The 26,825-nt window shown below is 31.4% G+C and overlaps 2 protein-coding genes across 4 annotated transcripts; both read right to left on the reverse strand.

Annotated features, from left to right (window-relative positions):
* Positions 1 to 3,127: 3,127 nt before the first annotated feature.
* Positions 3,128 to 13,785, reverse strand: LOC129304181 (subtilisin-like protease SBT5.3). Its single transcript, XM_054943870.1, has 12 exons — positions 13,615 to 13,785; positions 13,400 to 13,506; positions 13,222 to 13,319; positions 12,751 to 12,915; positions 8,828 to 8,936; positions 7,600 to 7,813; positions 7,169 to 7,489; positions 6,743 to 6,837; positions 5,386 to 5,631; positions 5,025 to 5,139; positions 4,530 to 4,743; positions 3,128 to 3,950 (listed from the first exon to the last, which is right to left on the reverse strand). The coding sequence occupies exons 1-12, from the start codon at positions 13,714 to 13,716 to the stop codon at positions 3,409 to 3,411; spliced, it is 2,328 nt and encodes a 775-aa protein (XP_054799845.1). The 5' UTR covers positions 13,717 to 13,785; the 3' UTR covers positions 3,128 to 3,408.
* A 7,357-nt stretch (positions 13,786 to 21,142) lies between these two features.
* Positions 21,143 to 23,602, reverse strand: LOC129301619 (uncharacterized). 3 transcript variants are annotated; one of them, XM_054940176.1, is made up of 7 exons: positions 23,348 to 23,602; positions 22,980 to 23,111; positions 22,665 to 22,733; positions 22,481 to 22,578; positions 22,221 to 22,366; positions 22,000 to 22,081; positions 21,143 to 21,615 (listed from the first exon to the last, which is right to left on the reverse strand). In XM_054940176.1, exons 3-7 carry the CDS (start codon positions 22,699 to 22,701, stop codon positions 21,502 to 21,504), a joined length of 477 nt encoding a protein of 158 aa, XP_054796151.1. In that variant the 5' UTR covers positions 22,702 to 22,733; positions 22,980 to 23,111; positions 23,348 to 23,602; the 3' UTR covers positions 21,143 to 21,501. The 3 variants fall into 3 exon arrangements, with proteins under 3 accessions (XP_054796151.1, XP_054796150.1, XP_054796149.1); XM_054940175.1 differs by having other exon boundaries at positions 22,897 to 23,111; XM_054940174.1 differs by lacking the exon at positions 22,980 to 23,111.
* Between the last annotated feature and the right edge of the window lie 3,223 nt (positions 23,603 to 26,825).

Genomic DNA, 26,825 nt, shown 5'->3' on the forward strand with positions numbered 1-26,825 from the left:
AGTTTTGATAAAAGAAACCATTAAATCCATTCAAGCTAAGAGCTTTCGATCCATCAAGATCAAAGGCAGCCTCTTTGATTTCCATCTTAGTCACAAGTCAGGTGAGTTGTAAATTTTGAGTCTCAGAGATACAATTGTCCATATAACTGAGAACTAGATTCAAATCCCCTGGGTCATCACTTGCAAATAAAGAAGTATAATACTCTTCTACCAACCCAATCACCTCATCACCATTCTCTGCCCATTCTCCATCATCCTTTTAGAGTTTAACAATCTTTTCTGTTGCCTTCTGATCTCAATTAAATGGTGGAAGAATTTTGTGTTAGTCTCCAGCTTGCAACCAATTAACCTGTTCTTTATGCCTAAGAAGCTTCCTCCTTCTTCTAAGCTTCTTCTAGTTCTTGAGTCAGAAATTCAATTTCCCTCTTGCTAGCATCAGTATAGATATCTAGCTTTAGTTCTTCAATTTTCCTCATTAGAGCATTAATAAGGTTTTTGCTATTTAGGAAATACTTCTTACTCCAAGTAATCAGCATACTTTGACAATCTTCCAAATAACATAGGAAAAAATATAGATGATTCCAATTAAAGATATTCGCATTCTTCCAATACTCCTGGATAACTTTTCTAAATTAAGGATGTAAAGCCCACCTGTTCTCAAACCAAAAAGACTGAGGAGTACTGACATCCTGAAAACACATACACAGTCTTAATAGCAAACAATCTGAAGCCCCTGTCTCTATATGAAAAACCAATATCTTTAGAAAAATGTCTTTAAACTCCATATTACACAGGGCTCTATCAAGTTTTTCCTTGACGTGATTACCCCTTATCCTCTGGTTACACTAAGTAAAACCAGCTCCCTTAGACATTGGAAATTAATAATTCTATGAATCTTCTTATGACTTCTATTAAGCTTCGCACTTTAAGACATTATATTGTTGAGGTCCCCCAGGGATACCCAAGTTTGAGACATTGCACTAGCCATTAGTCTTAATATTCCCACAACTTATAGCGATCCTGTTCAAGAATTTAGCTTCTTGTTTTATCTCTATGAAGAAGACAATTTAGGGTTTGAATTTTCTTACTTCCTCGCTGAGATTCCTGACTGCCAAGGATGACCCTAAACCCTAACTATTCCAAGAAAAAAAATTCATGGCGATTTGATGGCTGATTGAAGACAGCCATCAGAACCTTCAGCCGACTCAATATTTCCCTTCTTCCCATCATCAAACCTAAAAATGAACTAACTAGAATTATACTTCAAATTCAACCTAATCCGTAGCAATCTCACAAATCCAAGGTTTCTTAAAAATTTAAATTTCCTATATTATTTGTCAGAAACTCTTTCTCCTTGTATTCCTCTTAGGAGGGGTGGGTATCACCTAATTGTTAGAAACCTTCTCTTGGCAAAAGAGCTACCGACACTTGCTATTAACTCGAGACTGAGTATCTTTGACCCCTCATTTCAACCTGACACTACCCAATTTCTTCAAAACTTTTAAGATAGGGGAAAATCCCAAGTAAGGAATAATATCCATGCAAGCCTGTTCTAGTTGTTCAGAATTATGTTTCCCACAAAAAATTGAGTGTATGGAATCAGGTTCATTAACAACTATAGGAGTAGTGGGCTTTGATGCATAACGAGTGTTTTCTATGTGGGCCTTTAATTTCTCCTTAATTTTTTGGCCCAAAAATTCAGTGTTCTCTGAAACCTTCTTCTTCCCTCTTTGTCATCTACTATCCTCCACTTCATCTAACATTACCCTACCTCAGGTTGCTCTCTCCTCTGTGTAGTACTGGGATAGCCGCCTCCTACTTCTCCATTAGCCACACATAAAGCAGGATATCTGACTTTCAGGAAGTTCCCCTAACGTGCTAATTTTGATTGATTTCCACACGCTGCTTTATTTCGATTACCATCTTCCTCCGTCCAGTCTCTAGCATGCTTCACTAGAGCTTCCTCATTATCCCTTATTGTTTCGGTGCATATCTAAAGGCCAAAAGCAGTTTCCTCAGAGGATTTTCATTTTCAAGTTGATTACAACTCCTGCCATTATGCCCAATCAAACTGCATTTGTAACAAAAAAAATGCATTCTCTCATATTTTACCATAATCCAAACCTTTGACTTGTCTAGACATGTGACCCAGAATCTAGTGATCAAGGGTTGCTGGATGTCATCTAATACCTGAAGACAGGTAAACCCCCAATTAAGCTTTCCTTCCACGTAAGGCTTTTCATACCAAATTACTTTGCCTACTACTTTGCCCATCCTACATATATTCTCCTCATTCATGATCTTCAACGGAACATTATGGAGTTATATCCAGTAAGGAGTCCAATCAAAGTTAATCTCACTTGGTACCTTGAATTCATTCTACAGTTGAAGGCTCATTAGATGACCCTGAGTCAACCATGGTCTTCCCCTTAGCATTTGGACATTCTATTCTTCAAACTTGAAATTAAATACTACAACATCCTCCAACATTTCAATAACATCCGTTTCCTCACCAATATTCCAACCTATTCGGATTGTAGCTAGAACAGAGTTTTTATTCACCGGTTTCGATGAGATGACTTTCCCTACTAGCATATGCTTTTTGTAGCCTTTCGGTGAATCTAATTGCCACGGTGTTTCAACTCTTCTTTTCGTCTTCTTCCTACTGCTACTGCCACTCCCACAGTTTTCCATCTCAAAATCTGACCTCCCGCCTGTCACACACCTCAAGAACAGAGAAATCCAAGCTCCTACACACACACTTCCAATGTCTCTAGAGAAGAGATATTAGAAATTTTCATTGGAATCACAATGGGTGATCCATGACACTCACTCTCTTTACTCAAAAATGAAAACCACAGTGGGTAGTTTACCTTTTCACTCTGCCCACACCGATGGTGGCACAACACTCCTAAAGACGAGAGAAAATCCTTCGAGAAGAGAGGAAATCTCAAAGAGACTTATTACTTTTTTTTATATATATTATCTATATAACAAAAACAAAATATAAGATTTTATTTTTCCTCTCATCCAATCCTAGTATGAATCAGAAGCGAGGGCAGAAAACCCCTGAAGTACAAAGTAGGGGGTGGGGAAGTAATAGGACGATAACAAGATACTACAGAGATTATCCAACACTCACCCGAAAAAAGATGGCATTGAAATTAATGAAGCAAATTATCATAATCTAGCCAATACAATTAGACCCTCCGATCTCGATTTCTTACAAAATTGATAAAGTCAAACTTGGGGGAAAATGTGCACAACGTGTAAGATCTACACATGTTGTGAGGCCCATTATTTAAGTAAATTTCATTTACTTCGTCTATATCACAATTTTAGATTGATAGAGTTAATTTAAGTAAATTCCAATCTCTAATCTCTAGTCAACCATTTCTATTTCTAGAGTTAGATGGCCTTCGCCACAATTGGAGTCTTCACAAGATGCTTCCCATCAGACCATATCAGCTTCCCAAACACATAGTTCTTTGCTGTTGAGTGTTCCTCAACCTTCATGATCAATTTAAAGCTCTTTTCTTCACCAACCCTTTTGAATTTCAAGACATTAGGCTTCACATAAATGGAAATCCCACGCGGGTTTTGAAGGTAAGCCATATAAGTTGCTGGAGAACCGACATTTTTTAGGGTTCTTGTGACTGTGACAGACCCATTGAGATTAGGGACTGTAATGGAAGGATGGTTGAGGTTGAGGATACTTGATCTTTTCTTGTCGCATTTATAATAATGGCCTTCAGTGAAAGTTAAAAGCTGTGAGGCATTGTAACCCAACGCACATAGGAAGTTCAAGTAATCATTGATTGTTGCATCATAAACAAGACCAGGATCCATTGCTTTATTGGGGTCAACGTGACCTGCTCCATAACTGAATGGAGTTGCCTGGCAGTTAGAAGCATTAAGCAGCGGCTCCACCTCGTTATCGTGTGTTGAAGCTGAAAATAGCAAGTCAAAATTACATGGGTGCTTGAATTGGATATGACACCAGGAGCAAGTACAAGTCAAGCTTGAACTGTTTAGCGTGTTTTGTCGTCTATGTGTCATCATATTGAGTTTGTTGCCAGATATAAATGATACAACTTAATATGAAACTGATGTAAATGTGTTCAATTGTTTGTGAAAACATCATATTGGAGCAATAAAATAGTTTGGTGTTGCATCAAGGGGTATAATACTTTATCATGACATGTTTCCATCATAAATGAACACAAAAGACCCATCATTTTCAAATTAAACTATATCACCCATTTCTGTTAATTATTTTTCTTATCAGGCTTGACATGATACAACAAAATACTCTTTGGGGAAAAAAATGCAATGGTTAAACTTTGGAGTACAAAAATCTTAATATACTCTTCTAAACTTTCAAGAGCTTCCGGGTTTAAACTAAATAGGTCTGTGTATGCATTTTGAAAATATCAAGGAATGCATTCACTTTAATTTTTCTACTATTATGACAGAAATTGGCATGAGTATTAGGGATTGAAGTATAAAGAAGTTGAAGAACTTCTCACCAGTAGTCATGATTGCAGATTTAATAGCAGCAGGAGTCCATGAAGGATAAAGTGTTCTCAAAAGGCCAACAATGCCTGAAACATGAGGACATGACATTGAAGTGCCTGAGACTGAATTAAATGGAATTCTTCTGCTGTCAAACGGCTGGTTAGTTGGCCCTTGAGCTTCTGTGTAGGCGGCTATAACTGAAACTCCAGGTGCAGTTATATCAGGCTGCAAAATTGATACAACAGTGAGTTTAACTTCTAGTACAAAGAGTTGAAGGAAAGGACCCAGATTATTTGTATTTAACAAGTAAATATATTGTGTATAAGGAAGAGATAAAAAAATAGAAATAATCTTGAAAGAGATGAAATAAGTCCTATATATACTTTTACCTTTTTTTTTTTTTTGTCATTCTCTCTTTTCAATACACAATTCATTCATTACTAATAATGATCTTAATATGAAGGAAAAAGGTTTGCTTCTTTCCCCCGGTTTCCTTCTTTGTATACCTTTAGGATTTCTGGTATAACAGGATTGGGTCCTTTTGATGAAAATGCTGCCATGAATGGGGCTGGCTTCGCATGCAACTTTGTTGTTGGGTGCATAATATAAGCCACAGGGGACCTAGCAATAATTATGCAAAAGTGAAGTTTAAGCTGATATTAAACTTGTACAAGTTAAATTGTTCTCTTAAGCTCTGTAATGTTATTTAGTTAACTTTTATTGTTAACCTTTTGACAATACTTCTGTTAAATTTAGATATCCAAACTATCGTGTATTCTCTCAATACTTCGAAGTAAGACCCGTCACTTACGAAGCCATGCACAATTTTTCTTCAAAAAGAACATGTATGAATAATAGATATCTTACTTTGTTGAGTTGACGTAAGTGAAGATTGAAATGCCATCAGTGTAATTGATGTGAGAAGCAGGGAGGACATGGGGATCAGCAATTATTTCATTGCCATTAATCTTATCGTTTGCAAGAACCATTCCAACAGCACCTGCAAGTAAAGCTTGTTCTCCTTTGTCCACTCTTGCATTTTCTCCTCTCAGACATACCACTATCTTCCCCTTCACCTTTGTCGGATCTAGTGTTCCATTCTGGCACAACCTCCTGCACATGTCTCAATATGAATTATTATTTTCATCATTTAAACGCCTCATCTGTTTCAATTTAATTATGTGAAGTAACAATGCCTTTTAGATCTTTTAAACAGAAACTAGTGTCAGCAATTATATTAAAACTACTAACATATACAAAATAAATTCTTTCGACCAAAAATAAATAAATAAATAAATTCTTCTAAATAACTTTACAGGAAGTTTAAAGAGTGAAAGAGAAAGAGAAGAGATTTCCTTTTACCCAATAGATATCATCTCTGTATTTTTCCCCTTTCAAACTTCCTCTAAAGTTAACTTCAAAGGATCTTGATGTTAACACGCAACACATAGGAATAGATTCATGGTTTAGCATGAAATTGTTGGTGCTATTAAATGCCCAGTAATCAAGAAAACTTTCCGGGACAAAATGATTAAATACTCCCTCCCTTCCAGTTTAAAAGTCAATTTTACAGGTGATTTGTCCCAAAACAAATTTGAAAAAACTAAGATTTCATCAAATATATTTTTCCAATATTACCATCCCCTTCTTACTATATTCTCTTTCTCTAATGTTTTACAAATATTAAATGAAGAGTATTTTAAAAATGTATATTTTTGTCTTGAAAAAATAAAATTATAAAGTATATTTAATAAATTTTATTAGTATATGTAATTTTGTCTAAAATTATCTTATAAATTGGGATGTAGGAAGTAGTATTTATGTGCCATAGCATCTTGGCTACATCAAGTGGTATAATGCTCAATCATGTGATGTTTTATTAGCAGCCGGATATTTCATATTGCTATTAATTGTCCTGCAGCCAAAAACTTGCAACAGAAAAGCACAAAAACAACTGGGTGATTTGACTACTTCACGTGATACAGTGATCTATCATAGCAAGTTTTCACTGACAATTGGACATTGAATGACTGCAGTAAGTTAGGCCACCAATCACTTAATTATTAAAGACAAAAGATTGAACCAAAATGAGATGGTCAAATTTTAAGAAATGAAACGAAGACATGATGTATCTTTCAAAGATGAAAATGTGAATTTATTCCAAATCATACAACAGCGATGGAGCAATACTAGAATGGAATTCAATAATCATATTTGTACTTACGCGTCCTCAGCATTTGCTGTAGGCTTTTTAGCATCGAGACTAGTGATAACTGGGTAAAAGTTGCGCGGCAAACTTGCAGCTGACAAGCTTTCTCCCTTCAATACAAAAGTTTGGTATTAGGTGCCCAACTTTCTTCAACAAAAAGAAAGACAACATTTTGAAATTTTCAATAGATTTTGCCTAACTTTTCAGCACAAAGACTACGTCAGCCCCGGGTCTATCTCGTGAGAGGAAAACCCAACAACATAAACACGGAGTTCCCCTCTACTATGATCAGTAAACTATTACAAGAATTATACTTGAAAGATCTTAAACGTTAAAATTAGGTTAATGATGTTAAACTCGTCATTTGCATAGGTTAATGATGTTAAAATATCATGATTTAAGGCTAAAAATGAGAGAATGATAGGCAAGAGGGGAATGAACCTTGAGCGTGAGGTTGTTGCCAAGAATAACATAAGCTGGGAACTGTCTATCCATGGTGCTGGCAGCGACGGTGAGGAACCACGGTGCGAGATTCTCAACGGTAGCATCGTCTGGCCCACTGTTACCGGCGGAACACACCACCGCAATGCCTCGCTTGGCCGCATGGAACGACCCTATGGCAACGCTATCATTGAACAGTTCGGAGGACGTTCCTCCCAACGACACCGATATGACGTCGACGCCATCCTCAATTGCCGCGTCGAAGGCTCCCAATATATCTGCATCGAAACACTCGCTGCCTCTCACCGGCGGCCAGCACACCTTTTTCCGATTGAACAGTCGGAATGTCAATTAAGCTCAAGCAAATCGAAGAGGCAGCACATAACAAACCAAATCAAATTAAATATGACTAATTGGTAAATGATCTGAACCTTGTAAGCAGCAACGCGGGCTCTCGGGCAGCCACCCTTGGCGGAACCAAAGCCTTGGCCGTAGATGCTGACGTTGGAAACGAAGTTTCCGGCGGCGGTAGATAAGGTGTGAGAGCCGTGACCCTCGCTGTCACGGGGCGTGTCAAACGATTCGTTTAGTTTTCCCGCCACTGACGCATACCCTTGATTGAAGTACCTTGCCCCTATGAGCTTCCTGCCACCATTTCATTCCCAGTTTTATTCATTTATTATTCACCGTAATTGATATAATATATATTATATTATTCACTTATTCCATTGTTGGCAAAAAATAAATAAATCAGGGCCAACAAATCTAAAAATTATTTTTGTTTAAATTTTCAGATAAACGCTATCTTTATCATCAAGTTCTTCGTCTAGAACCTGTTGTTTCAATTTTAAGTGACATTATTTATATTAAACAAATTATGGCATTGATAGATGTCTTTTTTAATTACAGATAAACAATTATTTTTAACACAATTTATATCGCTCTTATTCAAGAGATATAAATGATTCATGGTGGGTTGAATAAAGTCCCAATAAAAAATTGCTCTCGTTTTAAATGGATATATCGACCCAAATCCGAACATAGCCTTAATCCAAATTCATGGTGGGTTGAAATCAAGGTCCACTGTATTTTTTTTTAAAAAAAAAAGAATCGTGCAGTGGATATAAATGGTTTACTTTTTATTAAAAAAATTGATAGAGAGGCAATTATTATTAACAAAAAATTGTCTTGCTTAATTCAACCAATAAAACTCATTCAAAATAATTGTTAAATTTCTATTATCATCCGTCTTAAATAAAAAGAAAATAGAGATTAGAGAAAAATACAAGAAAAAGACTTTTTCCCCCCTTAACATAAGATTTTGCCTTTAGTTTTTCCTTTATTTGAAGTAAAATTAATGAAAAATAAAGGTAAAAATGTTTTTTTCGTCTACTTTTTTTTCTAAATTTTCTCTCATTTTTATTTTTTTTCCAATTCCAAACAAAGCCTTAATGTCCATGTGAGATCAGTTGGTCAGCATACCAGCATTTTTTGACCTGAAAAATCAGCTAGATATCCAATAACTTTTTGGGTTGACTCCAATTTTAACAAACTAAGCGGCCCATTCTAACTAATTGATGATAAATGATGCGAAACCAAGAAAGTGAGGATGAAGTTGGAATATTGTGTGAAGTAAAGATGAAGGGAAGGATGGGGAACCTGTTGCAGTGAAATGTGGGATCAGAGTGATTTTGGCAGATACCTCTCCACTTGGAAGGAATTGGTCCATATCCTTCATCATTGAAACTCTCTGATTCAGGCCACACTCCTGTACATGCACACCCATACATGTTAGGTGTGTTTGGAATTGAATATATTTAAATAATTTTTTAAGAACGAATTTTGAGTGTGTAAATAAATGATACAAAAAAAAAATAAATCAAATGGAGTTTTGCAAATGAAAAAAATTTCAAATTTTTTGAAATAAAGTTTCTCAAGCTAGATGAAATTTTATAAAATGAGAGTGTTTAAATATTTAAATAAATGTTTGCAAAACTATAATTTTAATCTCAGAATTGATTCCTAACGGGTATCCAAACAGTCCCTTAATCATAGGCCCCCACACACACACAAAGTTAGTTGGGTAACACATGGCATAGCCACCACAGAATCAACACACAATATGTACGCATATCTAATCTATTTGTATATTCTTCTGATCCATTCATGCATGCTACATCCATGGTCCTCCTCCTTATCTTCTGTTTCACATCCATTCATTTCTTCTCTCATTGGATTCCATTGGACCTATCTCTTAATTTTAGGCCCACCGCTATCAACCACATCTTTTTCAAAAAAAAAAAAAAAAACCTTCAGGGAAATGGGTGAAATGACATTTGGGTCCCTTATAAGATAATTATTGACACTGTGATCCTTTGAAATAATAACCATTTTGAAAATGACAACTATGGCATGCTAATTCTGTCCTAAGAGACCAAAATGTCATTCTCATTTTGTTGTTATCAATCACTACAAAAACACATAATTACTTCTCTTTTATACCAAATTCCCCACATTCATCCACATGGGTATTATTGAGAAAGAATGATAAAAACTAATAAGTTATAGCTCAAATGGCATGACTTCTCCCTTGATGCAAAGGGTTTTGTTCTGCCTGTGTGAAATATATATGTATATGGGACCCCTTTCCTATGAAGAAGGGATTATATAGGATGAAAAAAAAAAGAAAAAATAAAAATAATAAAGAGAATGTAAATATGTATGAAAATTGGAATCAATATAATATTCCATAATGATGAGAATCTTCTAATCTCACTCTCACACTATACCTTTCACTTTCATTCTTATTCCATTGGACCATTCTCATGGTGCCAGCAATAGGAACCCCACCTTTTTTACTTCATCATTCACAAAACACAGAATAATAATTTTTCTTCTAAATCTAAATTCAATACAATTCCTTATGTTCATATTTATTCATTTTGAGAAAAAAAATATGGTTATTCATTAGAAATGAAGTGATATAGAAAAATATTAATGTGTATGAAATTAACATCTCATTATTTTACTCATGTAATTTTTCTTAATATCTATCTCTCTTTAAATAGAGTATAATTTGCTTTCTCTCTTCCTCTTTCTTTCGTTTTTGACAAATTGCAACAAATTAAATTTAATCTTTTGTTTTGAAATAAATAAATACATTTAGATTATTAAAATTTAATCTAAATGGCTTAAAAAAAATGCAACAGAAGAGGATGAAAGAAAATAGGAGAGAAGTTGAATTTACAAAACAAACTACCAGAATATGCGAGCGTCTGTATATGTGCAACATAGTGTTTTGATATAATATATTTGCAATGAAATTTTAAAATTTAGCATGCATAGTTATTTTCACTATAGATAAAAAGAAAAGTCCAAATTAAAGTGCGCCATCATATATATCACAAGCCATTATTCAGCCTTATCCTATTCAAACTTGTGCAACCACAAAAAATCAATTTTGGTGGGCTGATATTTTGTATTTTATATTAATATATTTTTATACATTAAAAGAGTATAATAGTTACTATAGCTAGGCCTAGCAGTAACTTTTATACAATGCTTATTCTTTTGGCCATGGCATTGATTACTTTGGATTAGCCAATAATTTTGTAGAAGCTTCCATCTTTGAAATCATTTCGAGCTGTTTTTGAAAAGTATATATAAAATATTTACGAACTACTTGTATATATTTGACGCCATTCAAAATATTTTAATATTTTTTATTCTATGGCCTCGCTATTTTAAGAAATATGGGATATTCACTTTGAGTCTAAACTAATCTAAATTATACTGTGAGAATGTTATTATCAACGACAAGCTCAATAATACCTCATGAATATCTTTCACATGTTTATTCAATGTAACTAATAACTACATTATCTCAAGATCTTAAAATAAATTGAAAATAAGTTGAACTAAGTTTTACTCAATAGAATATTTTCATATTCAATATTATCTATTAATCCAATCTTTCAAATACCTAGGTGTTTCCCACAGCTGAATATTCTCAACTTTGGGCATAGGAGTGTAAACTTTCCTGTTTAAAAATGTACAAATAATTTTCTATACCTTAATTGTTCTATCAAATTAAAAAAGCATTATAGTTTATTCTGAATAGACAATGAAAAGGACAGACTATTGGGCCTTTCTATAAGGGGTCTTTTGTAAATAAAGAAATAATACATTTTTTTAGTAATATGATGTACGAATATTGACAGATGACAACAGATCTTGCCGAAGGATTAGTCTTATTCTTAACAACCCTGGGTGGGAATTGATATAAAAGAATATAACAGAGAGAATGATAATTAGGTATTAAAATTGAATTAATTATAATTATGTTTTTGATAAAATTTTATTAAAAATGAGTTTCAATTTTAACTCATACAATTATAAACACGATTCCTGATTATAATTTGGGAATTATACTTAAAAATTTTTTGTAATTAAAATTTTTGAATTTATAATTTAATTGATAACATAATTGTTATTAATTTAAATTTATGACATAATTGTTATTCTCCTGATAAACTAATAACTTCAAGAGATTAACCTTTTTGAACAGGTCAAAAAGTTGTACAATCAAGAATCGGTGGGACTGATAAAGAATTAAAAAAAAAAAAAGAGAAAACCTTAATTTTTTAATGATTCGATTCATGTGTGAACTGATCTAAGTCAACGATATGGTTTCAAAAAACTACCACGCAACGTTAAAAATAATCAACCGCACGTTCGAGATGATAGCCTCATTCTATAGACTATTTGACTCATCAAACGCTGACCTTTTGTTGATGGTAATCTCTCCTAACAACCCAAAAAAATAAGGAAAAATTGAGATATTGATCCATTCAAAAATCTAATTTAAAAAAAAAACTAAACCTAAAAAAAAACACAGAAAGCATTCGAATTCCTTTTCCCGAATACTTTTCCATCATGTTCTTAACCCCAATTATGCCCCAAAAAAAAATTACACCCCACATTTAATTTTGATTTAAACATGCATTGACTCAAATTTTTATTAGAATATAATGCATTTTGAATTAATGGCGAGCAAGTACAAAAATAAGAAGTAAATGAATTATTTTTTTGTAAAATAATAATTTTTTAATTCTATCACTGGTTATACTAGAAAACTTTGCAATTACATATTGCAGGACTTAAATTCAAAAATCCAAGATAAATTGATTAAATTCTCTCAACCATTTAAACCAAGCATTTCTCAATTATAAAATAACAAATTAATTGGATATGTTAAATTATTTTAAATAATATGGATATGCTAAGAATAATTTAAAGTAGGGAAACCACAATCATAGATTCATATAATTTTATTGGGTTTTATTTTTATTCTCTATAATTTTTTTAGTATTTTAAATTTTTATAAGAATTGAAAATATTGAAATTATAAGGATTGCAAACACTGAAAAAACATACAAGAATTAAAAGCAAAACTTAATAAAATTATTGGGAATGATGATTATTTTTTTCTTTAAAGTAACATTTAAAGAAAAAACAGATTGAAATTATGATGACAGATTATTAAATGATTGTGATGTTAATAAGTAATTGAGGGAACTGACCAGTATCGAGGTTGGCTATGATTACGTCTTCACCAAATCTGGCTTTGTTCCAGATTGAGCCGGAAGAGATCACTCCATTATGTTCTAATCCCATGAAATCCCATGATCTCGTTGTGTGTAATTTTCTTCCTCTGTTCAAGAACACCGATAATACTCTGGGATGCCCTGTTTGCCCACACAGAAATTGCCTCAAAGAACCAAGGAAACAGACCCAAAAATAACACAAAAAGAAAAAAGAAAAAAATAATAATCATATAGTCCCAATAAATTTGAGTCGTTAATTTGGTGCAGTTCAATCCTTGTAATTTTTGCAATTTTTTAAAATATAAAGATTAATATTTTAAATTAAGTCAAAATTATGAGATTAAGTTACACCAAATTAAAATTTAAAGATTGAATTGTAATTTAATCAAAATTATAGGACCCAGATGATTAATTTTCCCCCAAAAAGTACAAGTCTCTGTTTCTCACTGGCTATATCCTCTGCCACATCTTGTTCCAGAGTCGCAGCAAAACCATTTATATGTCTCGTGTATGAGTAAAAGATCGATTCTTTTGCTGCAACAGAACTGCAATGGAAGCAAAATCAAATATATCTCAATGTTTGATCATATTATGTTTAGATTAGATATGAATCTCATCGTCATACCTTCCCAGAAAGGATCCCAGAAACTTATAGTGGGACTTTCTGACATGAAAATCAGTGGAAGACAAGTGTGGATCATGAGAGTGAGATCCCAAGTACACAATATATGGCTACCACCACGAAAAGGAAAAAACAAAAGATTAAAGTGGTTTCAGAAACAAATCAAAGAACTTGTGTTTGCCTGAATATTTCCAAAGTTGAAGTTAATTAATGGTTACCTTTTTGTCAGCAAAAGTGGGAGCTTGCAACAGAAAGAGAAAGAAAAGCAGAATTTGGAGAAGAAAGGGATAAGAGGCAGAAGAACTGTTTGGGTTCCTCATTCTGCTTAGTTCCTTTGCCTGTCTTCAACCTTCTTCTGCTGGAGCTCTTATACAGATCATAAGTAGGGCAAGATCCATATAAATATATAAAATCATGTGTTCCTTTCAGTCCTATTTATAAGACATTTTTTAAAAATAATTTTTAAACTAAAATATAAAACACTTTGTAATAATTAAATTATTTTTTTTAATTTTATCCATTCTTGATTAGTGTGAAAGTGTTTAAATAGTTTTATTTTTATTTAAATTTAAAAATAAAAATAAAAGTGCATCTCACTTTTTTATAATATAAAAAATATTTTTTTAATATACATAAAATCATTAAAAGTTTCCCATAATAAGCATTAGAGAGAATATTTTAAAACAAGACAAACAAAAAGTTAAAGATACTTATTTAGTCTTTGGAACTCTAATGCAGCATTTTGTTAATGTACATTGGTTGAGAGGGGATAAACATAAAGATGTCAGTGGGTTCAAATGGTTTTGTACTTTTTCTTTGTTAGGTAAAAGGTAATTTCTATTAAAAGATTTTTTGAGATAATATAATTTTTAGTTTTTAAATTATTTTTAATTATCCATTTAATTTTTAAATTTTAACCCAATACAATTTAATTCTTATAGTTTATTCAATTAAAAAATTATAGGGATGGAGTTATATTGAAAAAAAACTATAAAAATTGAATTGTTTCAAATTAAGAAACTATAAAAAATAGGTTATTTTGATTCAAATTTAAAGAATTAAATCAGTAATTGAGAAAAAATTGGAAGACATGTCTAAAACTCCATTTAACTCTAATTTAAATTAGTGGGAGTTCAATATTAGATTGAAAGAGGTTTTGAGGTTTCTTACTATTAAAAAAAAAAGTAATCCCTTTAATGTTTGTGAATAAATCATGGCTTTTGCCTTTGGAGATAAACAACGAAAATAAAAAAATTGGAGGGTGTTGATTCTTAAGGGGTCAATTTGGCACTTAATTAATCGCTGGGAGTGTTTGAATTGTATTAGGACAATTATAATATCAAATCCACAGTGACTGGGACCACAAAGAAATTTCCTTTTTGGATCTAATTGCACGTTTGAATGAGAATGATGCAGAACGGAGGGACGCATGCAACACATTTCATGGCATGATTGATTGTCTTGATAGAACATAATAACAAAATTACAACTATAAAATTTTATAAAATTTATTAGTTTGGAAAATTTAAAAGTTTAAATCTGTCTTGAAGGGTTTATTTGGTTTTGTTCTATTTTTTATTTTTAAAACTAAAAAAATAACTCTAAATAATTTTATTTTTTGTTTTTAAAATAAAAAAATGAAAATAATTTTAAAAAATTTAAATTCAAAACACATATTCAAATTTTTTTATTTTAAAAACATTAAACAGTTTTTTTGAAATAGAAATCAAACACGTCCTAAAGCTATCATTTTTGCGGCCGAAAAAGAAGAAGTTAATAGATATAAATGTCATTTTAATCACAAATTTTTTGTTATTTTATATACTGAACCTAAGAGTCTACGTCCTATTTTTTTCTAGCCTAATTTTTCACATGTGATGTTGAGGTCGGCATCAATTAATAGATGCCAGTTTCTTTGAATTGCACGATTTATCTATTCTAAAGAATAAAATGTAAGTAAACATTTTTTATGAAAATTTTTCAAAGATTAACTAATGACGATGAACTTAATAGCAATTTATACCCATTTGAATCTTTGATATTTTAAAGCAAAAAATTATTTATTCTGTATTTTATATCTTAAAATGAGATTTATGATTTAGAAGAAGTTGCAAAGGTAGGCCTATTTTTGGACAGCAAGTTAGGCCCTAATCTTAATTGTCGAGCTCCAAAAGTTCATAGATACTATTTCTTACCAAAGAAGACGCATTATTTAAATAAGACAGTTTATGGCATGTTCACAATTTTGTGTTTCAAGAAAAGGGCAAAGAAATATCTCTTAGGACCCGCCTACGTTGAAAAGAATTTTTAAACAAATGAATTTGACAAAAAATGAAAAGCAATACTACCCCCACTCAAAAATATAAGATATTTTTTAAAGAATTGAATGTTTAAAAATGCAAGACATTTTTAGTCTTTCGTGCTACAATAATTATCTTTTTTTAAAAATATCCCTATTGATGAATAACTTTACATTTGTTTTGAGGTATTTAATAGAAATAAATATGAAAATATAAGATTAGTTTGAAAACAGATAACTATTTTATTGAGAAGTGAGATTTAATTAAAAATGTCTTACATTTTTAATGGAGGGAATATATTTTTAATGCAATAAATTATTTTTCTCTAGTATATATATTTGGTATGTAAATAAAAGTAAATGAAATTCTATTATAAAAATTTTGTGGTATACACATTGAGATCGTTTCAAGTCTCCGGCTCCAACAATTTTTTTTTTTGGAATACTCAAACACTTGGTGAGCTAAAGAAACTATTTTTTGGCCAGCAAATAAGATTTTGAAAATTATTGAAAATGGAAGCAAGCATATACTCAACAAAGTTGAAGAGTAGAGGGAGGAGAGGGAGGCACATCATGACTAGCTAAAAGGAAAATGTTCATAAAATTTGGAAAATGATAAGAAAATGGTCGTTCTCACTTGTATTCCATGATAAAGTTTAGGATTCCTTAGAAGATAAGAAAGATAGAGAAAGAGTCAATCAATTTGTGGCTTATTATTCTTCTCGTTCTTTCTTTGTTCTTCTCCCTTTCCCCTTAAGTGGGAAGAAAGAAATCAATTTCGTTCGTCTGTTTGTTTTTCTAAAAACAAGTTTTGATCACTAAACATACCCATTCAAACAAAAAAAAATGTCATATATAGTGGCCCAAAAATGTCAAAACCCCTTGGAGGGGCAATTCCATTTTGCACTCATGAGAATTTAAGTATGCTTTATAAATGTGTCTTTATTTTGAAGAATGTCACAAAGAAAATGATAGGTTGTGAACCTCTAAAGGTGTTATGTTCATCTTAGAATGTCAAGTGTTGGCAATTACAGAAGCCAAAACCAATACTTCAAAGATGTTTCAACCATTGTCTCTTATTCCCTTTCTCCTAGCCTTCCTCTTACACTCACATAAGCATTTTTGTTTCTTGGGAGAATGACAGGTAAGTCACAAGAGATCAATTAATTCAAAGTAAGTCTCAAAATGCCAAATTCTAAAAATTTGCAAGTTTAGTTCTTAATTTTACAACTTCATTATAATAAATTTACAATTTATGTTTTAAATTTTAATAGAAAAAATAATTTTATTTATTCTTCAACTAAGTTAAAATTTAAAAAATAAGTTACAAATTTATCATAATAAAATTATAAAATTGAGACCCAAACTTACAAATTTTAAAAGTTTGGCACTTTAAAACTTACTTTAAATTAATTGGTTCCCTTAAGATGTATATGCCATTTTCCCTTTTTTTTCTTTTTTCTTTTCTTTTTTGCTTCAAACCACATACCAGGAGGGAGGGAGCAAGCAAAAAAAAAAAAAAAAAACCTATACATTTCTTCCTGTGATTGAAGAATGGAATAAGTGGAGAGAAATATTCAAAAGTAAAATATTGGGTACAAATAGATGATTAAGTTTTTTAAAGTTACTTTTAAATATTTTGAACAGAAATATGCTTAGAATATTAATATTTAAACCTAAACCTACCCATACGGATTATTTTTGGAAGTTAGTGGGCCAAGTTTGGGAAAAGGCAGGACAGAACAATTAATTTGGTTAGCCGAATAACAGGGAGCCATGCTGTCCCAGTTGTACACTTACTCAACAGATGTATGGATTCCTTGACTTTTTTATGGGCTCATGCTTTCATCAACACAGATTCTTCCACCAAGCATTGCCATTAGAACTTAGAAGTGCTATTATATTATAACATCCCCAACCCCCTACCCAAAAGACAAGAAGAAGAAGAAAGTACCCCAATTAACTTTCCATTAAAAGATACTAGATAATAGATTACCCTGACATCGAATTAAGTAGGATCTTAGAATAGGGAATAAACAACCGTAATTCTCCTCCAAAACTGTTTTTTTTTTTTAACTGATACTATGTTACCTTTGAAACAACAAAAAGAGGTTTTTTTTAGGACTAATGTACAAATATGCCGCGGATGTTTTCAAAGAGGCACAATTGATACCCTTACATTTTTAAAAGGCACAACGTCACCCTGATGTTTTTCACAATCAAACAATTTTGCCCTCTCGTCAAAATTTAATCATGTTGATCGTCGGTTTGACCCTGAATTTCCATGTAGGCAGCCAACTAGCATATTTTAAAAATTAAAAAAATAAAAAAACGCTGCCCGGAACAACCCAAACTTGTTCCCGTTGCATTTGGTCCCTGTTACCTCGTCTTCTTCTTCACCTTCTGATTCTTGCACACGTTTGATTCTTGCATCGTTTACTCCATCAAACCCCTCTATCCCTTCGTCATCAAACAAATCAAAGAACCCAACCTCCAGTGAACCCCTTTGTCCAGATTGAACAAATAAGAGAACTCAACTGTTGTTGAACCCACCCCTCCATCCAGTTCAAACAAATCAGAAGACATTGGGCGGGGATTCAAAACGATTTTGACACCCAAACCTCCATTGTCATCCACCCAAGAGCAAACCCTCAACCTAAATCAAGCACTGTCGAACCCCTTCGCCTAGATCAACATCCTAACAAATCCAAACCCATGACCTATTTCTTTGCCAGATTCATTGAACAAATCAAATAAGCTTTAGTCATCGAACACATCAAAGTGGATCAAAGAAGCTTTTGCCATATTCATGCTTTGATTTTTGTTGAGATTTCGCCACATTCTTGCGCCCTTTACTTTGTCTTTCATGATTTGTGGCTTCGTGCTTTGCCATTTATGCTTCGACATCGAGTTTCCACCATCATCCTTTATGTCTTGCAATCATATTTTGGTCCATCTTTGTCTCATCCCTCGATTCATTTTCCAGTTTTGTCTGCTCTTTGCAATTAGATTGAGCCATAATTTTTGTAATATTCATCACAATTACTCCCTTATTTTGGAGTTACATTTTGGTATTCTGTATGATAGATTTTGGTTATAGTTGTCGGATTTTTCTATTGATTTTTCTTAATTCTTAATAATCTAAAGATGTATTCTTAATTCTTGATCAACGTAGATTGAAGCTTGACTATTCAACTTCAATAGTTTTTGTTGAGTTTGCACTGCGATTTTCTTAAATATTTTTTATTATTGATTATGATCCGATTTGATTGTTCAGGTTAATGTTGGCATCTTAATTCAATAGTTTTTTTTTTTTTTTTCATTCTTCACCTATCTTTCTTGATTTGATTTGTTGTGTTCTTGATTTACTAGGTTCTCGATTTGTGTTTTTGATTTGCTTCGTCTGCATGATGGTTTCAGTGATAAGAAGGAAAAAAAGGAAGAGGAAAGAGTGATAATTTTTAGCGTACGTAACAACATTTAAAAATTCTACGCATATGTGGCATCAATGTGCGGGGTCCATTTGACTATATGTGGCATGCCATGCAAGCATTAATGGGTCAACTATTGTTTGATTTTAAAAAACTATCAAGATGACATTGCACATTTTAAAATGTAAGAATATCAATTGCACCTCCTTAAAACATTAAGGGCAAATTTATACTTAACTTTTTTTTATTATCTAAATTGTTTAGATTGAATATATAACTTATTTTGTTTTTGTCTAGCGAGCACAAGAAATAAGCAGAGATTATTTCTCTTGTGATATTGAGAGCGAAAAATAAACATAAATCCCTTCCAACTAAATTGTTATGTACTTAAAAGTTGAGATTCAATATCACAGTTACTTGCTTAGATAAACTCTTATCATTCAAACCAACTTGAGTTGTAGACCAATGAATGACTGTTTTCTTGAATGATTATTTTATTTTATTTTGTGCATAACTTCCTTGTATTCAATGATAAAAATCTACTAATTTAGTACTAATTTGGATTTTAAGTTTTTGCTAGATCTAAATTAATGTTTTAAAAACCAGATTGAGCAGCGAATAAAAAATATGAGCAAGTCATTGTTCTCATGGTTTAACTAGTTTAACTAGTGGCCAAACAAATAAAATAATAATTAAATAAAAAATAACATGTATATGCAAGCATGCGCACATATAACATTAAAATACCCACAATATCGCTCTCCATTCAAAGTTGTTTAGCCATAACAAATTAAGTTTTAATTTCCTCACTTTTTTTATATGCATATTTATTTATTTACCTTTTGTCCCATTAAAGCAAATAAGTTTTCAACTTTAAAATATAATTCATATCATGTCAATAAACAAATCATGCACTCAAAATTTTACTACCAACAACCTAAAATGATGTTGACATTAATCTTTTTAAATTGGATAAAAATTCTCATTACTAAAGTAAGAGAAATGCCAAAAAAAAAAATCAAAATTATCCAATTGTTTTAGAATTCCAGATTAATTCTAAGCATGTCAAACAAGTTGGCTTGAAAGACTTAATGAGCCAAACAAAACCATTTTTATATTTGGGAGGCTATCCAAGTGCCTGGGTCTTAAAATACTGATTCAAATTAAAAGAAGCGCTTCTAAAAACATATTTTACATGCACACAAACTTGAATGATTGATTTTTTCAAAACGAAGAATTTTAATAAAGGACCCTTGTCCATATTTAATTACATTCAAAGACCCAAAATTTTTGGAATTTCACTGTAGCACAGAAGTATTGATTTGATATTAAATTTTTGAGAAAAATAACAAAATCACCCTCCATTTAAATTAATGTCAAGACTTCCCTACTTCACTTATTAATTGTTTTATTCCACTTGTTCATTTGCTTATTGAATGCTACTAATTATTCCACTTCACTTGACTATTTCCTATGAATGAAATCAAGTAAAAATATGGTAATAACAAGTGAAGTAGGGCCATGAGCAATAGTCTTAAATAAATGAACAACATATAGTATCAGAATCAATAAATTGTTTTAAAATGATTTAAATACCTAAAATAAAAGCAAGTTAAATTGGACAATTAACAACATTCTGTAAATAAATGAACAATAAAAAAGTTCTGACATTAATTTAAAAGATGGACAATTTTACCATTTCTCTCATAAATTTAATATTTGAATTGCAGTAAAATTTCAAAAAAATTAGGAGTTTTAAATTTAATTTTGGTCAAGTGTCGAAAGTGAAATTCTCCCTTTTTAAAATGTTAGGCCATAGGTGTTGAACTTGAGATGGGTTTGTTAGTTTATGAATTGGACCAGTCCAATTTTGAAAACCATAATTTGGAAGGGGTGATCATTGCTATAAATGGACGGGGTCCAGTATCGGTACGACGCCTAATACTAATGGTAGCTTCAAAGACGAGAACCTTTTAGCGCATCCTTCTTTGTGACTTTGGTTTGAAAAGATCAAGGTTGTTGAAAACTGAGAAGAAAAATTTGTAGTCTATACTCGTACAGGTTCATCCCTTTTACCAAGAAGGGACACCTATGATTTAAGTTTAGTACAATTTCAGACCTATCATGCGACAGATGTTGAATTTTTTTTAGAACCATAAGTACTAAAAAAAAAAAATTCTACAAGGAAGTTTGGGTATACTACTATACTTAATTACTTTAAAACTAAGTATAGTAGGTGCAATTCTACAAGCATCACATGCTCAAGTCTCAACATTAAAGGCTAACAAGCAAGTTTCGGTATACCACTATACTTAATTACTTTGAAATTGCAAGTAACGATTAAACAAGAAGTCAAATTTGTAGTGTAATACCAGTTATGAGGCTTTTCGAAGAACTAAGGCCAACAGGTAGCAGAGAGCAGAATCAACAGATGCGAGTGCCACAATAAGCAGTGCAACAAGGACAAGAGTCAGCGTAGCAGTCCTTACCTGCAGAGTCCCACAATTCAAAATCCTCAATCAACAATTCTACAGAAAGCAAGGAAATCCGTGGCTGTGACATGGGAATCTCCATGAAAGTAGCAAGACGACTCTGATTTATAATTCCAAGCGCGACAATAAAGGGGAAAAATACATTTTAACCCCGACATTAAAAACCTAAATATATTTTCTGTACTCACAAAAAAAAAAAACACTTCCTGTTCTTTCTAAAAAAAAAAAACGGGCTAACTTTACATTGTTTTTTATACTTTTTCCCAAGATAAGGGAATTTTTATTTACACTTTAAGTTGATGTAATGTATTGAGATAGTAGTAGGTCTTGGTTTTGAGAAGTTAAACATATTTTTCCAAACTATAAACTTCTAAGACGTACCGTATTACTAAAGCTCGGCCATTCTATGTACTTCAGCTGGCTCGGCTGCTCAACCAGAAATGCAAATAAAGATTTCACTCCCCTGAGATTGAACGCACAGTTATCGGGTGAATCTAATTTATGTTTGTTAGAACCAGAGTTAGAAAACTGAATTAGATGTGTTGATAAAAATATTATTTTAATTATACTACAGTTTCACAATAAACTTATTCAAACAATACCAAATGATGTCTGCGATAAGACTCAACCAAAAAGGCTCCTGAGGGAACTCATCATCAAATCGCAATTGATCATTTTTTGCAGCAAACATCACTAGTCTGGTGCTAAAATGGCTTCTAGAAGAATATTTTATCTTTGTGCCACGAATCTGCCCACACAAAACATTATAATGATAAATGATATTGCCCCTTAAATACGTATAGAAAGAGCCACAATGTGAATGAGGAAGTTGGGAATAGGAAAAGAGGCAAGACATCATTACTGTTCTAGATGTCGAAGGGAGAGTTTTGTGGTAATCAACTCTGGTAGCACAGTGTGCTGGAAACTTTGATAAAAATGGAATATCTTGACAAAGGAAAACTATAAAACATAAAAGAAAAATGTTAGCCGGAATGCAAATCAAGAATTCATATGCAAAATCAGAAGAGTTGGAACTTGGAAGAAACCTGAACATTTTGCTGGTAATGCAGAAGGAATCACCATCCCAGGCGGAATTTTTAGCCAGTCAGAACCAACTGAATACATGGAAATCAGCACACACAAACTTAGTTAATAGAATTTATGCAAGCTCAAACAAAACCCTTCCCTCAATATCTGTGCCTTACAGAGAATAATGAAAAATATTTAGCCAAAAGTAGACTAAGGTCACACAGTAAGTGAGTGAGAGAGTAAGTGTACCCAATGAACTTTCAATCTTATTGGGAAAAAAATTAAATCAGGCTTGCAGATTGACATGATTGCGCAGGATGCCTCATTCTCACATTAAATAAATAATATGGGATGCAATTGCTTTTGGGGGAAGGTTTTTCATCCAACCGGGGTTTCCGTAGTCAAAGCTTCCCCATGAGATATTGAAGGATATCAGACAGAGACAAGCACACAAACTTGAGATTCTGTAAGCTTGAAATACAGCTTAGTATCAATAATCATAACTTACAGCAGTCGTACTATATTAAAACATACAAATGAACGCTCAAAGAGCGTGGGATTTTGAAGACAGAGGAACCCGAATCTTAATCACAAATTCACAATCCTAAAGCTCAGGTACAAAATGCTATGTTTAATAAAAATAAAAAATCCATCACGAAATCACAAAATCAATGTCAAATTTGAGTCTAAAAAAACATACCAAACACCTAATACGTAATGCAGACGCGAAAAATAATAGGTCAGAGAGAAGTCACAGAGCTGCCAACGAGTTCAGACCAGAGACGTGCAAAGAATTTCTAAGCGTATCAGAGCTTCCGGCTAGCAGAAAAGAAGCGCGAACCCACGCCCGAATTCGGTTTGCTGCGACGCCAGTAGATCGAAGCTCAGACCGAGTTCGCGCGCTCCGTCGGCGACGATTGTTCCAGTTGCTTGGGTAGAGTTATGTTTGAACTTTGAAATGAGGAGCCCGTAGGCTTGAACCTGATGCTATCTTTCAAAGTCCAAACCCATAAACGTCCTCAATATGAAAAGCCCTATAAAAGCCTATCAACTTATGGGCCAAGCTAGCCCATTAAGGCGTTAACACTTTTTTGTTTAAAAAACACAGCCTCAGTCTCTCAGATACCCGTTGATAATTTAAATATAAAAAAGTTCTACAGAAGTACAAAAATATTATAATATTATTTATTGAAGTTGTGAATTAGTATTAAATAATTGTTAATTACTATTTTTTTAATAGGAACTGAAACTTCATTAACAGTAGCTCAACTAAAACAGAATATTATCAACAGTCAGTTGTCTAACGACAACACCACCTCCTTTTTTTTAGAAAAAGTCATGGGTTCAAATATAGTGTTAATGTACTTGTGTACATGGGCGAATGCTTGTGTCTCTTTTTTTTTTTTAATTAAAGAAGGTTAAGTTAGAGGTAAAAAAAATTTAAAAAAAAAAACTAAAACAGAATACAACAACTAAGAGAGGAACTACCCCCCACCATCATCTGCCACCTCCTGAAGCATAGGCGGAGCCATGGAGGATAATCAAAGGAAGAAAAATTACCCTCAATGCAATGGGAAAATCAAGTTAATAATTATATAATAGTAATTGACAATTTCAATATAGTAAATTGATAATTCTTTAAAGTAATTTTGTGATTTTATGTATATATATATATTTGAGAAAATATAACATTAAATTCTTATACTTTACTTGCTTTTTGTTATAAGTCTCTATACTTTTTTAGTGTTTTAAATTCCTACACTTTTATTTTTTGATATTCTAAATCCTTACACTTTGTTCATGAAAAGATCTAGAACATAGAAAATAAAAGTGTAAAGACCTAAAATACCAAACAAAGTGTAGGGATCTATAACAAGACATAAGTAAAGTACAGGGACTTAAAGTTATAATTTTTCAATATTAATTTTGCATTTAGATTATGGTGTGGGACTTGATGAAATTAATTTTTTCTTTTTTTTCTGCAAAAGTGAAACTATTTAACATATTTATCCTTAAATGATCAGTGTCTATACATCTTATCTACTTTGGGCATGTCAAATTTGTTCTTTTTGTCAATAAAATTTTATTATTCTCTTTGGAATAAACTCTATGAAATTTACAATTTTGTAATCAACCCCTTAAACTTTCATATTTAAGTATATAACTTAATTACTATTCTTTTTAAATGCATAACTTCCTTACTATTAATTTTTTGTGATTTCATTAATGAAATGTAAAATGATAGCAAGTTTATTGCATACTTCATTCGGTCAAAAATATAAGGCATTTTTTAAGAAGTTGGATATTTAAAAATATAAAATATTTTTAGTATTTTGATATGTAATTATTGCATTTTTTTAAAAATGTCTCTATTGATAATGACTTTATATTTAATATAGGGTGTTTAACAAGGGTAAATATAGAAAGATGTGGTTAACTGAAAAGTAATAACTGTTTTATTGGGGGAGAAATTTAATTAAAAATATCTTAGATTTTTAAACGGAAGGAGTATAAAATATAAATTAAAATTATGAAGGATTTATGTATACATAACTCAATATATGAAGGGCTTATTTGTAAAGAAAAAAAGTTTAAAAGACACAGAACTTTAGAGCAATTTTGTGATTTTATAAAAAAATTATATTTAAATTTCTTGCATTGATTTTTCTCATGTAAGGTTAATAAATATTATGTTCTATTAGTAAACAAACAGACTTATTAACAACAATGGTTATTTAAACAATCTCAGAAATTTTACAGGTTTGTTATTCATCTAGTTTTAAAGCATAAGGATTTTATTCATATGAGACAAAGTTCAAACGATTTTTACATAATTTAGCCTTTTTTTTTTAAATAAATGATCCAATATGGCAACTGATCTGAAATGAAGAACAAATATGGATGGTGGAAAAAAAGGGGGAGTTTTGTATTTATATTTTTTAAAAAAAATTGATGTGATATGTGTGGCAAATTATTCCTATTATGATATCAATTTAACATATGATTGCACTTCATAATTTCCCTTTTCTTCTTACCTTGTCGCCATAGTCGACATTTCGGCCCAAACTTAATGGGTAAGCCCGAACTTATTTAAAAAAATTTAAAATTAAATTTATAACTTGATCAGTTTTGGGCTTGGCCCAAATAAAAAAATTTTATTTTTAAAAATATAAAATATAATTAAATATTAATTAATTCTTTAATGTTCAGGTCATTTTATATTAAAATACTATATAATAAAGTCCTATGCATTGTTTAAGCATAAAAAATATATTGTATATTTTTTATAAAATAAAAATAATTAATTTTAAAGTAAAAAATTAATTCACAATAATTTTAAAAATAAAATTCAGATATTTTGGTTGCCCAAAACCCAAATAAAGTGGGGTTCAAATACCCAAATTTTATTTTTAAAATTATTTTTAATTAATTTTTCACTTTAAAATTAAATATTTTTATTTTATAAAAAATAGAAAATATATTTTTTATACTTAAATTTTTTAAGCCTATTTGGACTAATCCTAACCCAAAATAAAAATATCTTTTTTAAGTCTAACCTTAAATTTTTTTTTTTGGTTGGTTCAGGCTATAAAATGCAATCATATGTTGAGATAAAATCATGGTAGGCATAACTTGCCACACATCAAATCAATTTTTTTAAAAAAATATAAGTACAGAACTTGGTTTGATAGAAATCAAGTTCTGTACCTTTTTGTAAAAAAAATAAAATTCAATTTCATTGGAACTAAATTTTAAATTTGTAACATTTAAAAAAATATTTTTAAAAATATAGTATATTGATAAATATTTTTTTCTTTGTAGTACCGTGGTGAAATTGCCTCAGAAGCGAGAGGTTGATTATTGAACCATATTTCAATTCAAAGCCTCATTATGTAGAGGTTAAATGATAAATTTATACTTCAATTATAAATTTAAGAATATTTAAAACTCTAAATTTATTTAGATAAAGTGACAGTAAAATCTTTCTGAATTATATAAATAACACTTTGATCCTTTAAAATGTCATAATTTCACTAAAACTTTAAGGACTTTTCTATCATTAATAATTTATGTAAATGATCAAATTGCTCTTGCAATAATATCAAGAATTTGACATGCAAAATATTGTGATTTGTTATTATATTGTTGTGAATATAAAAAGTAAAATTTTGATTATT

The sequence above is a fragment of the Prosopis cineraria genome, unplaced genomic scaffold, assembly GCF_029017545.1.
Source record: "Prosopis cineraria cultivar Desert tree isolate PC_DT_omini unplaced genomic scaffold, ASM2901754v1 PC2, whole genome shotgun sequence".
Taxonomy (NCBI): Eukaryota; Viridiplantae; Streptophyta; class Magnoliopsida; order Fabales; family Fabaceae; genus Prosopis; species Prosopis cineraria.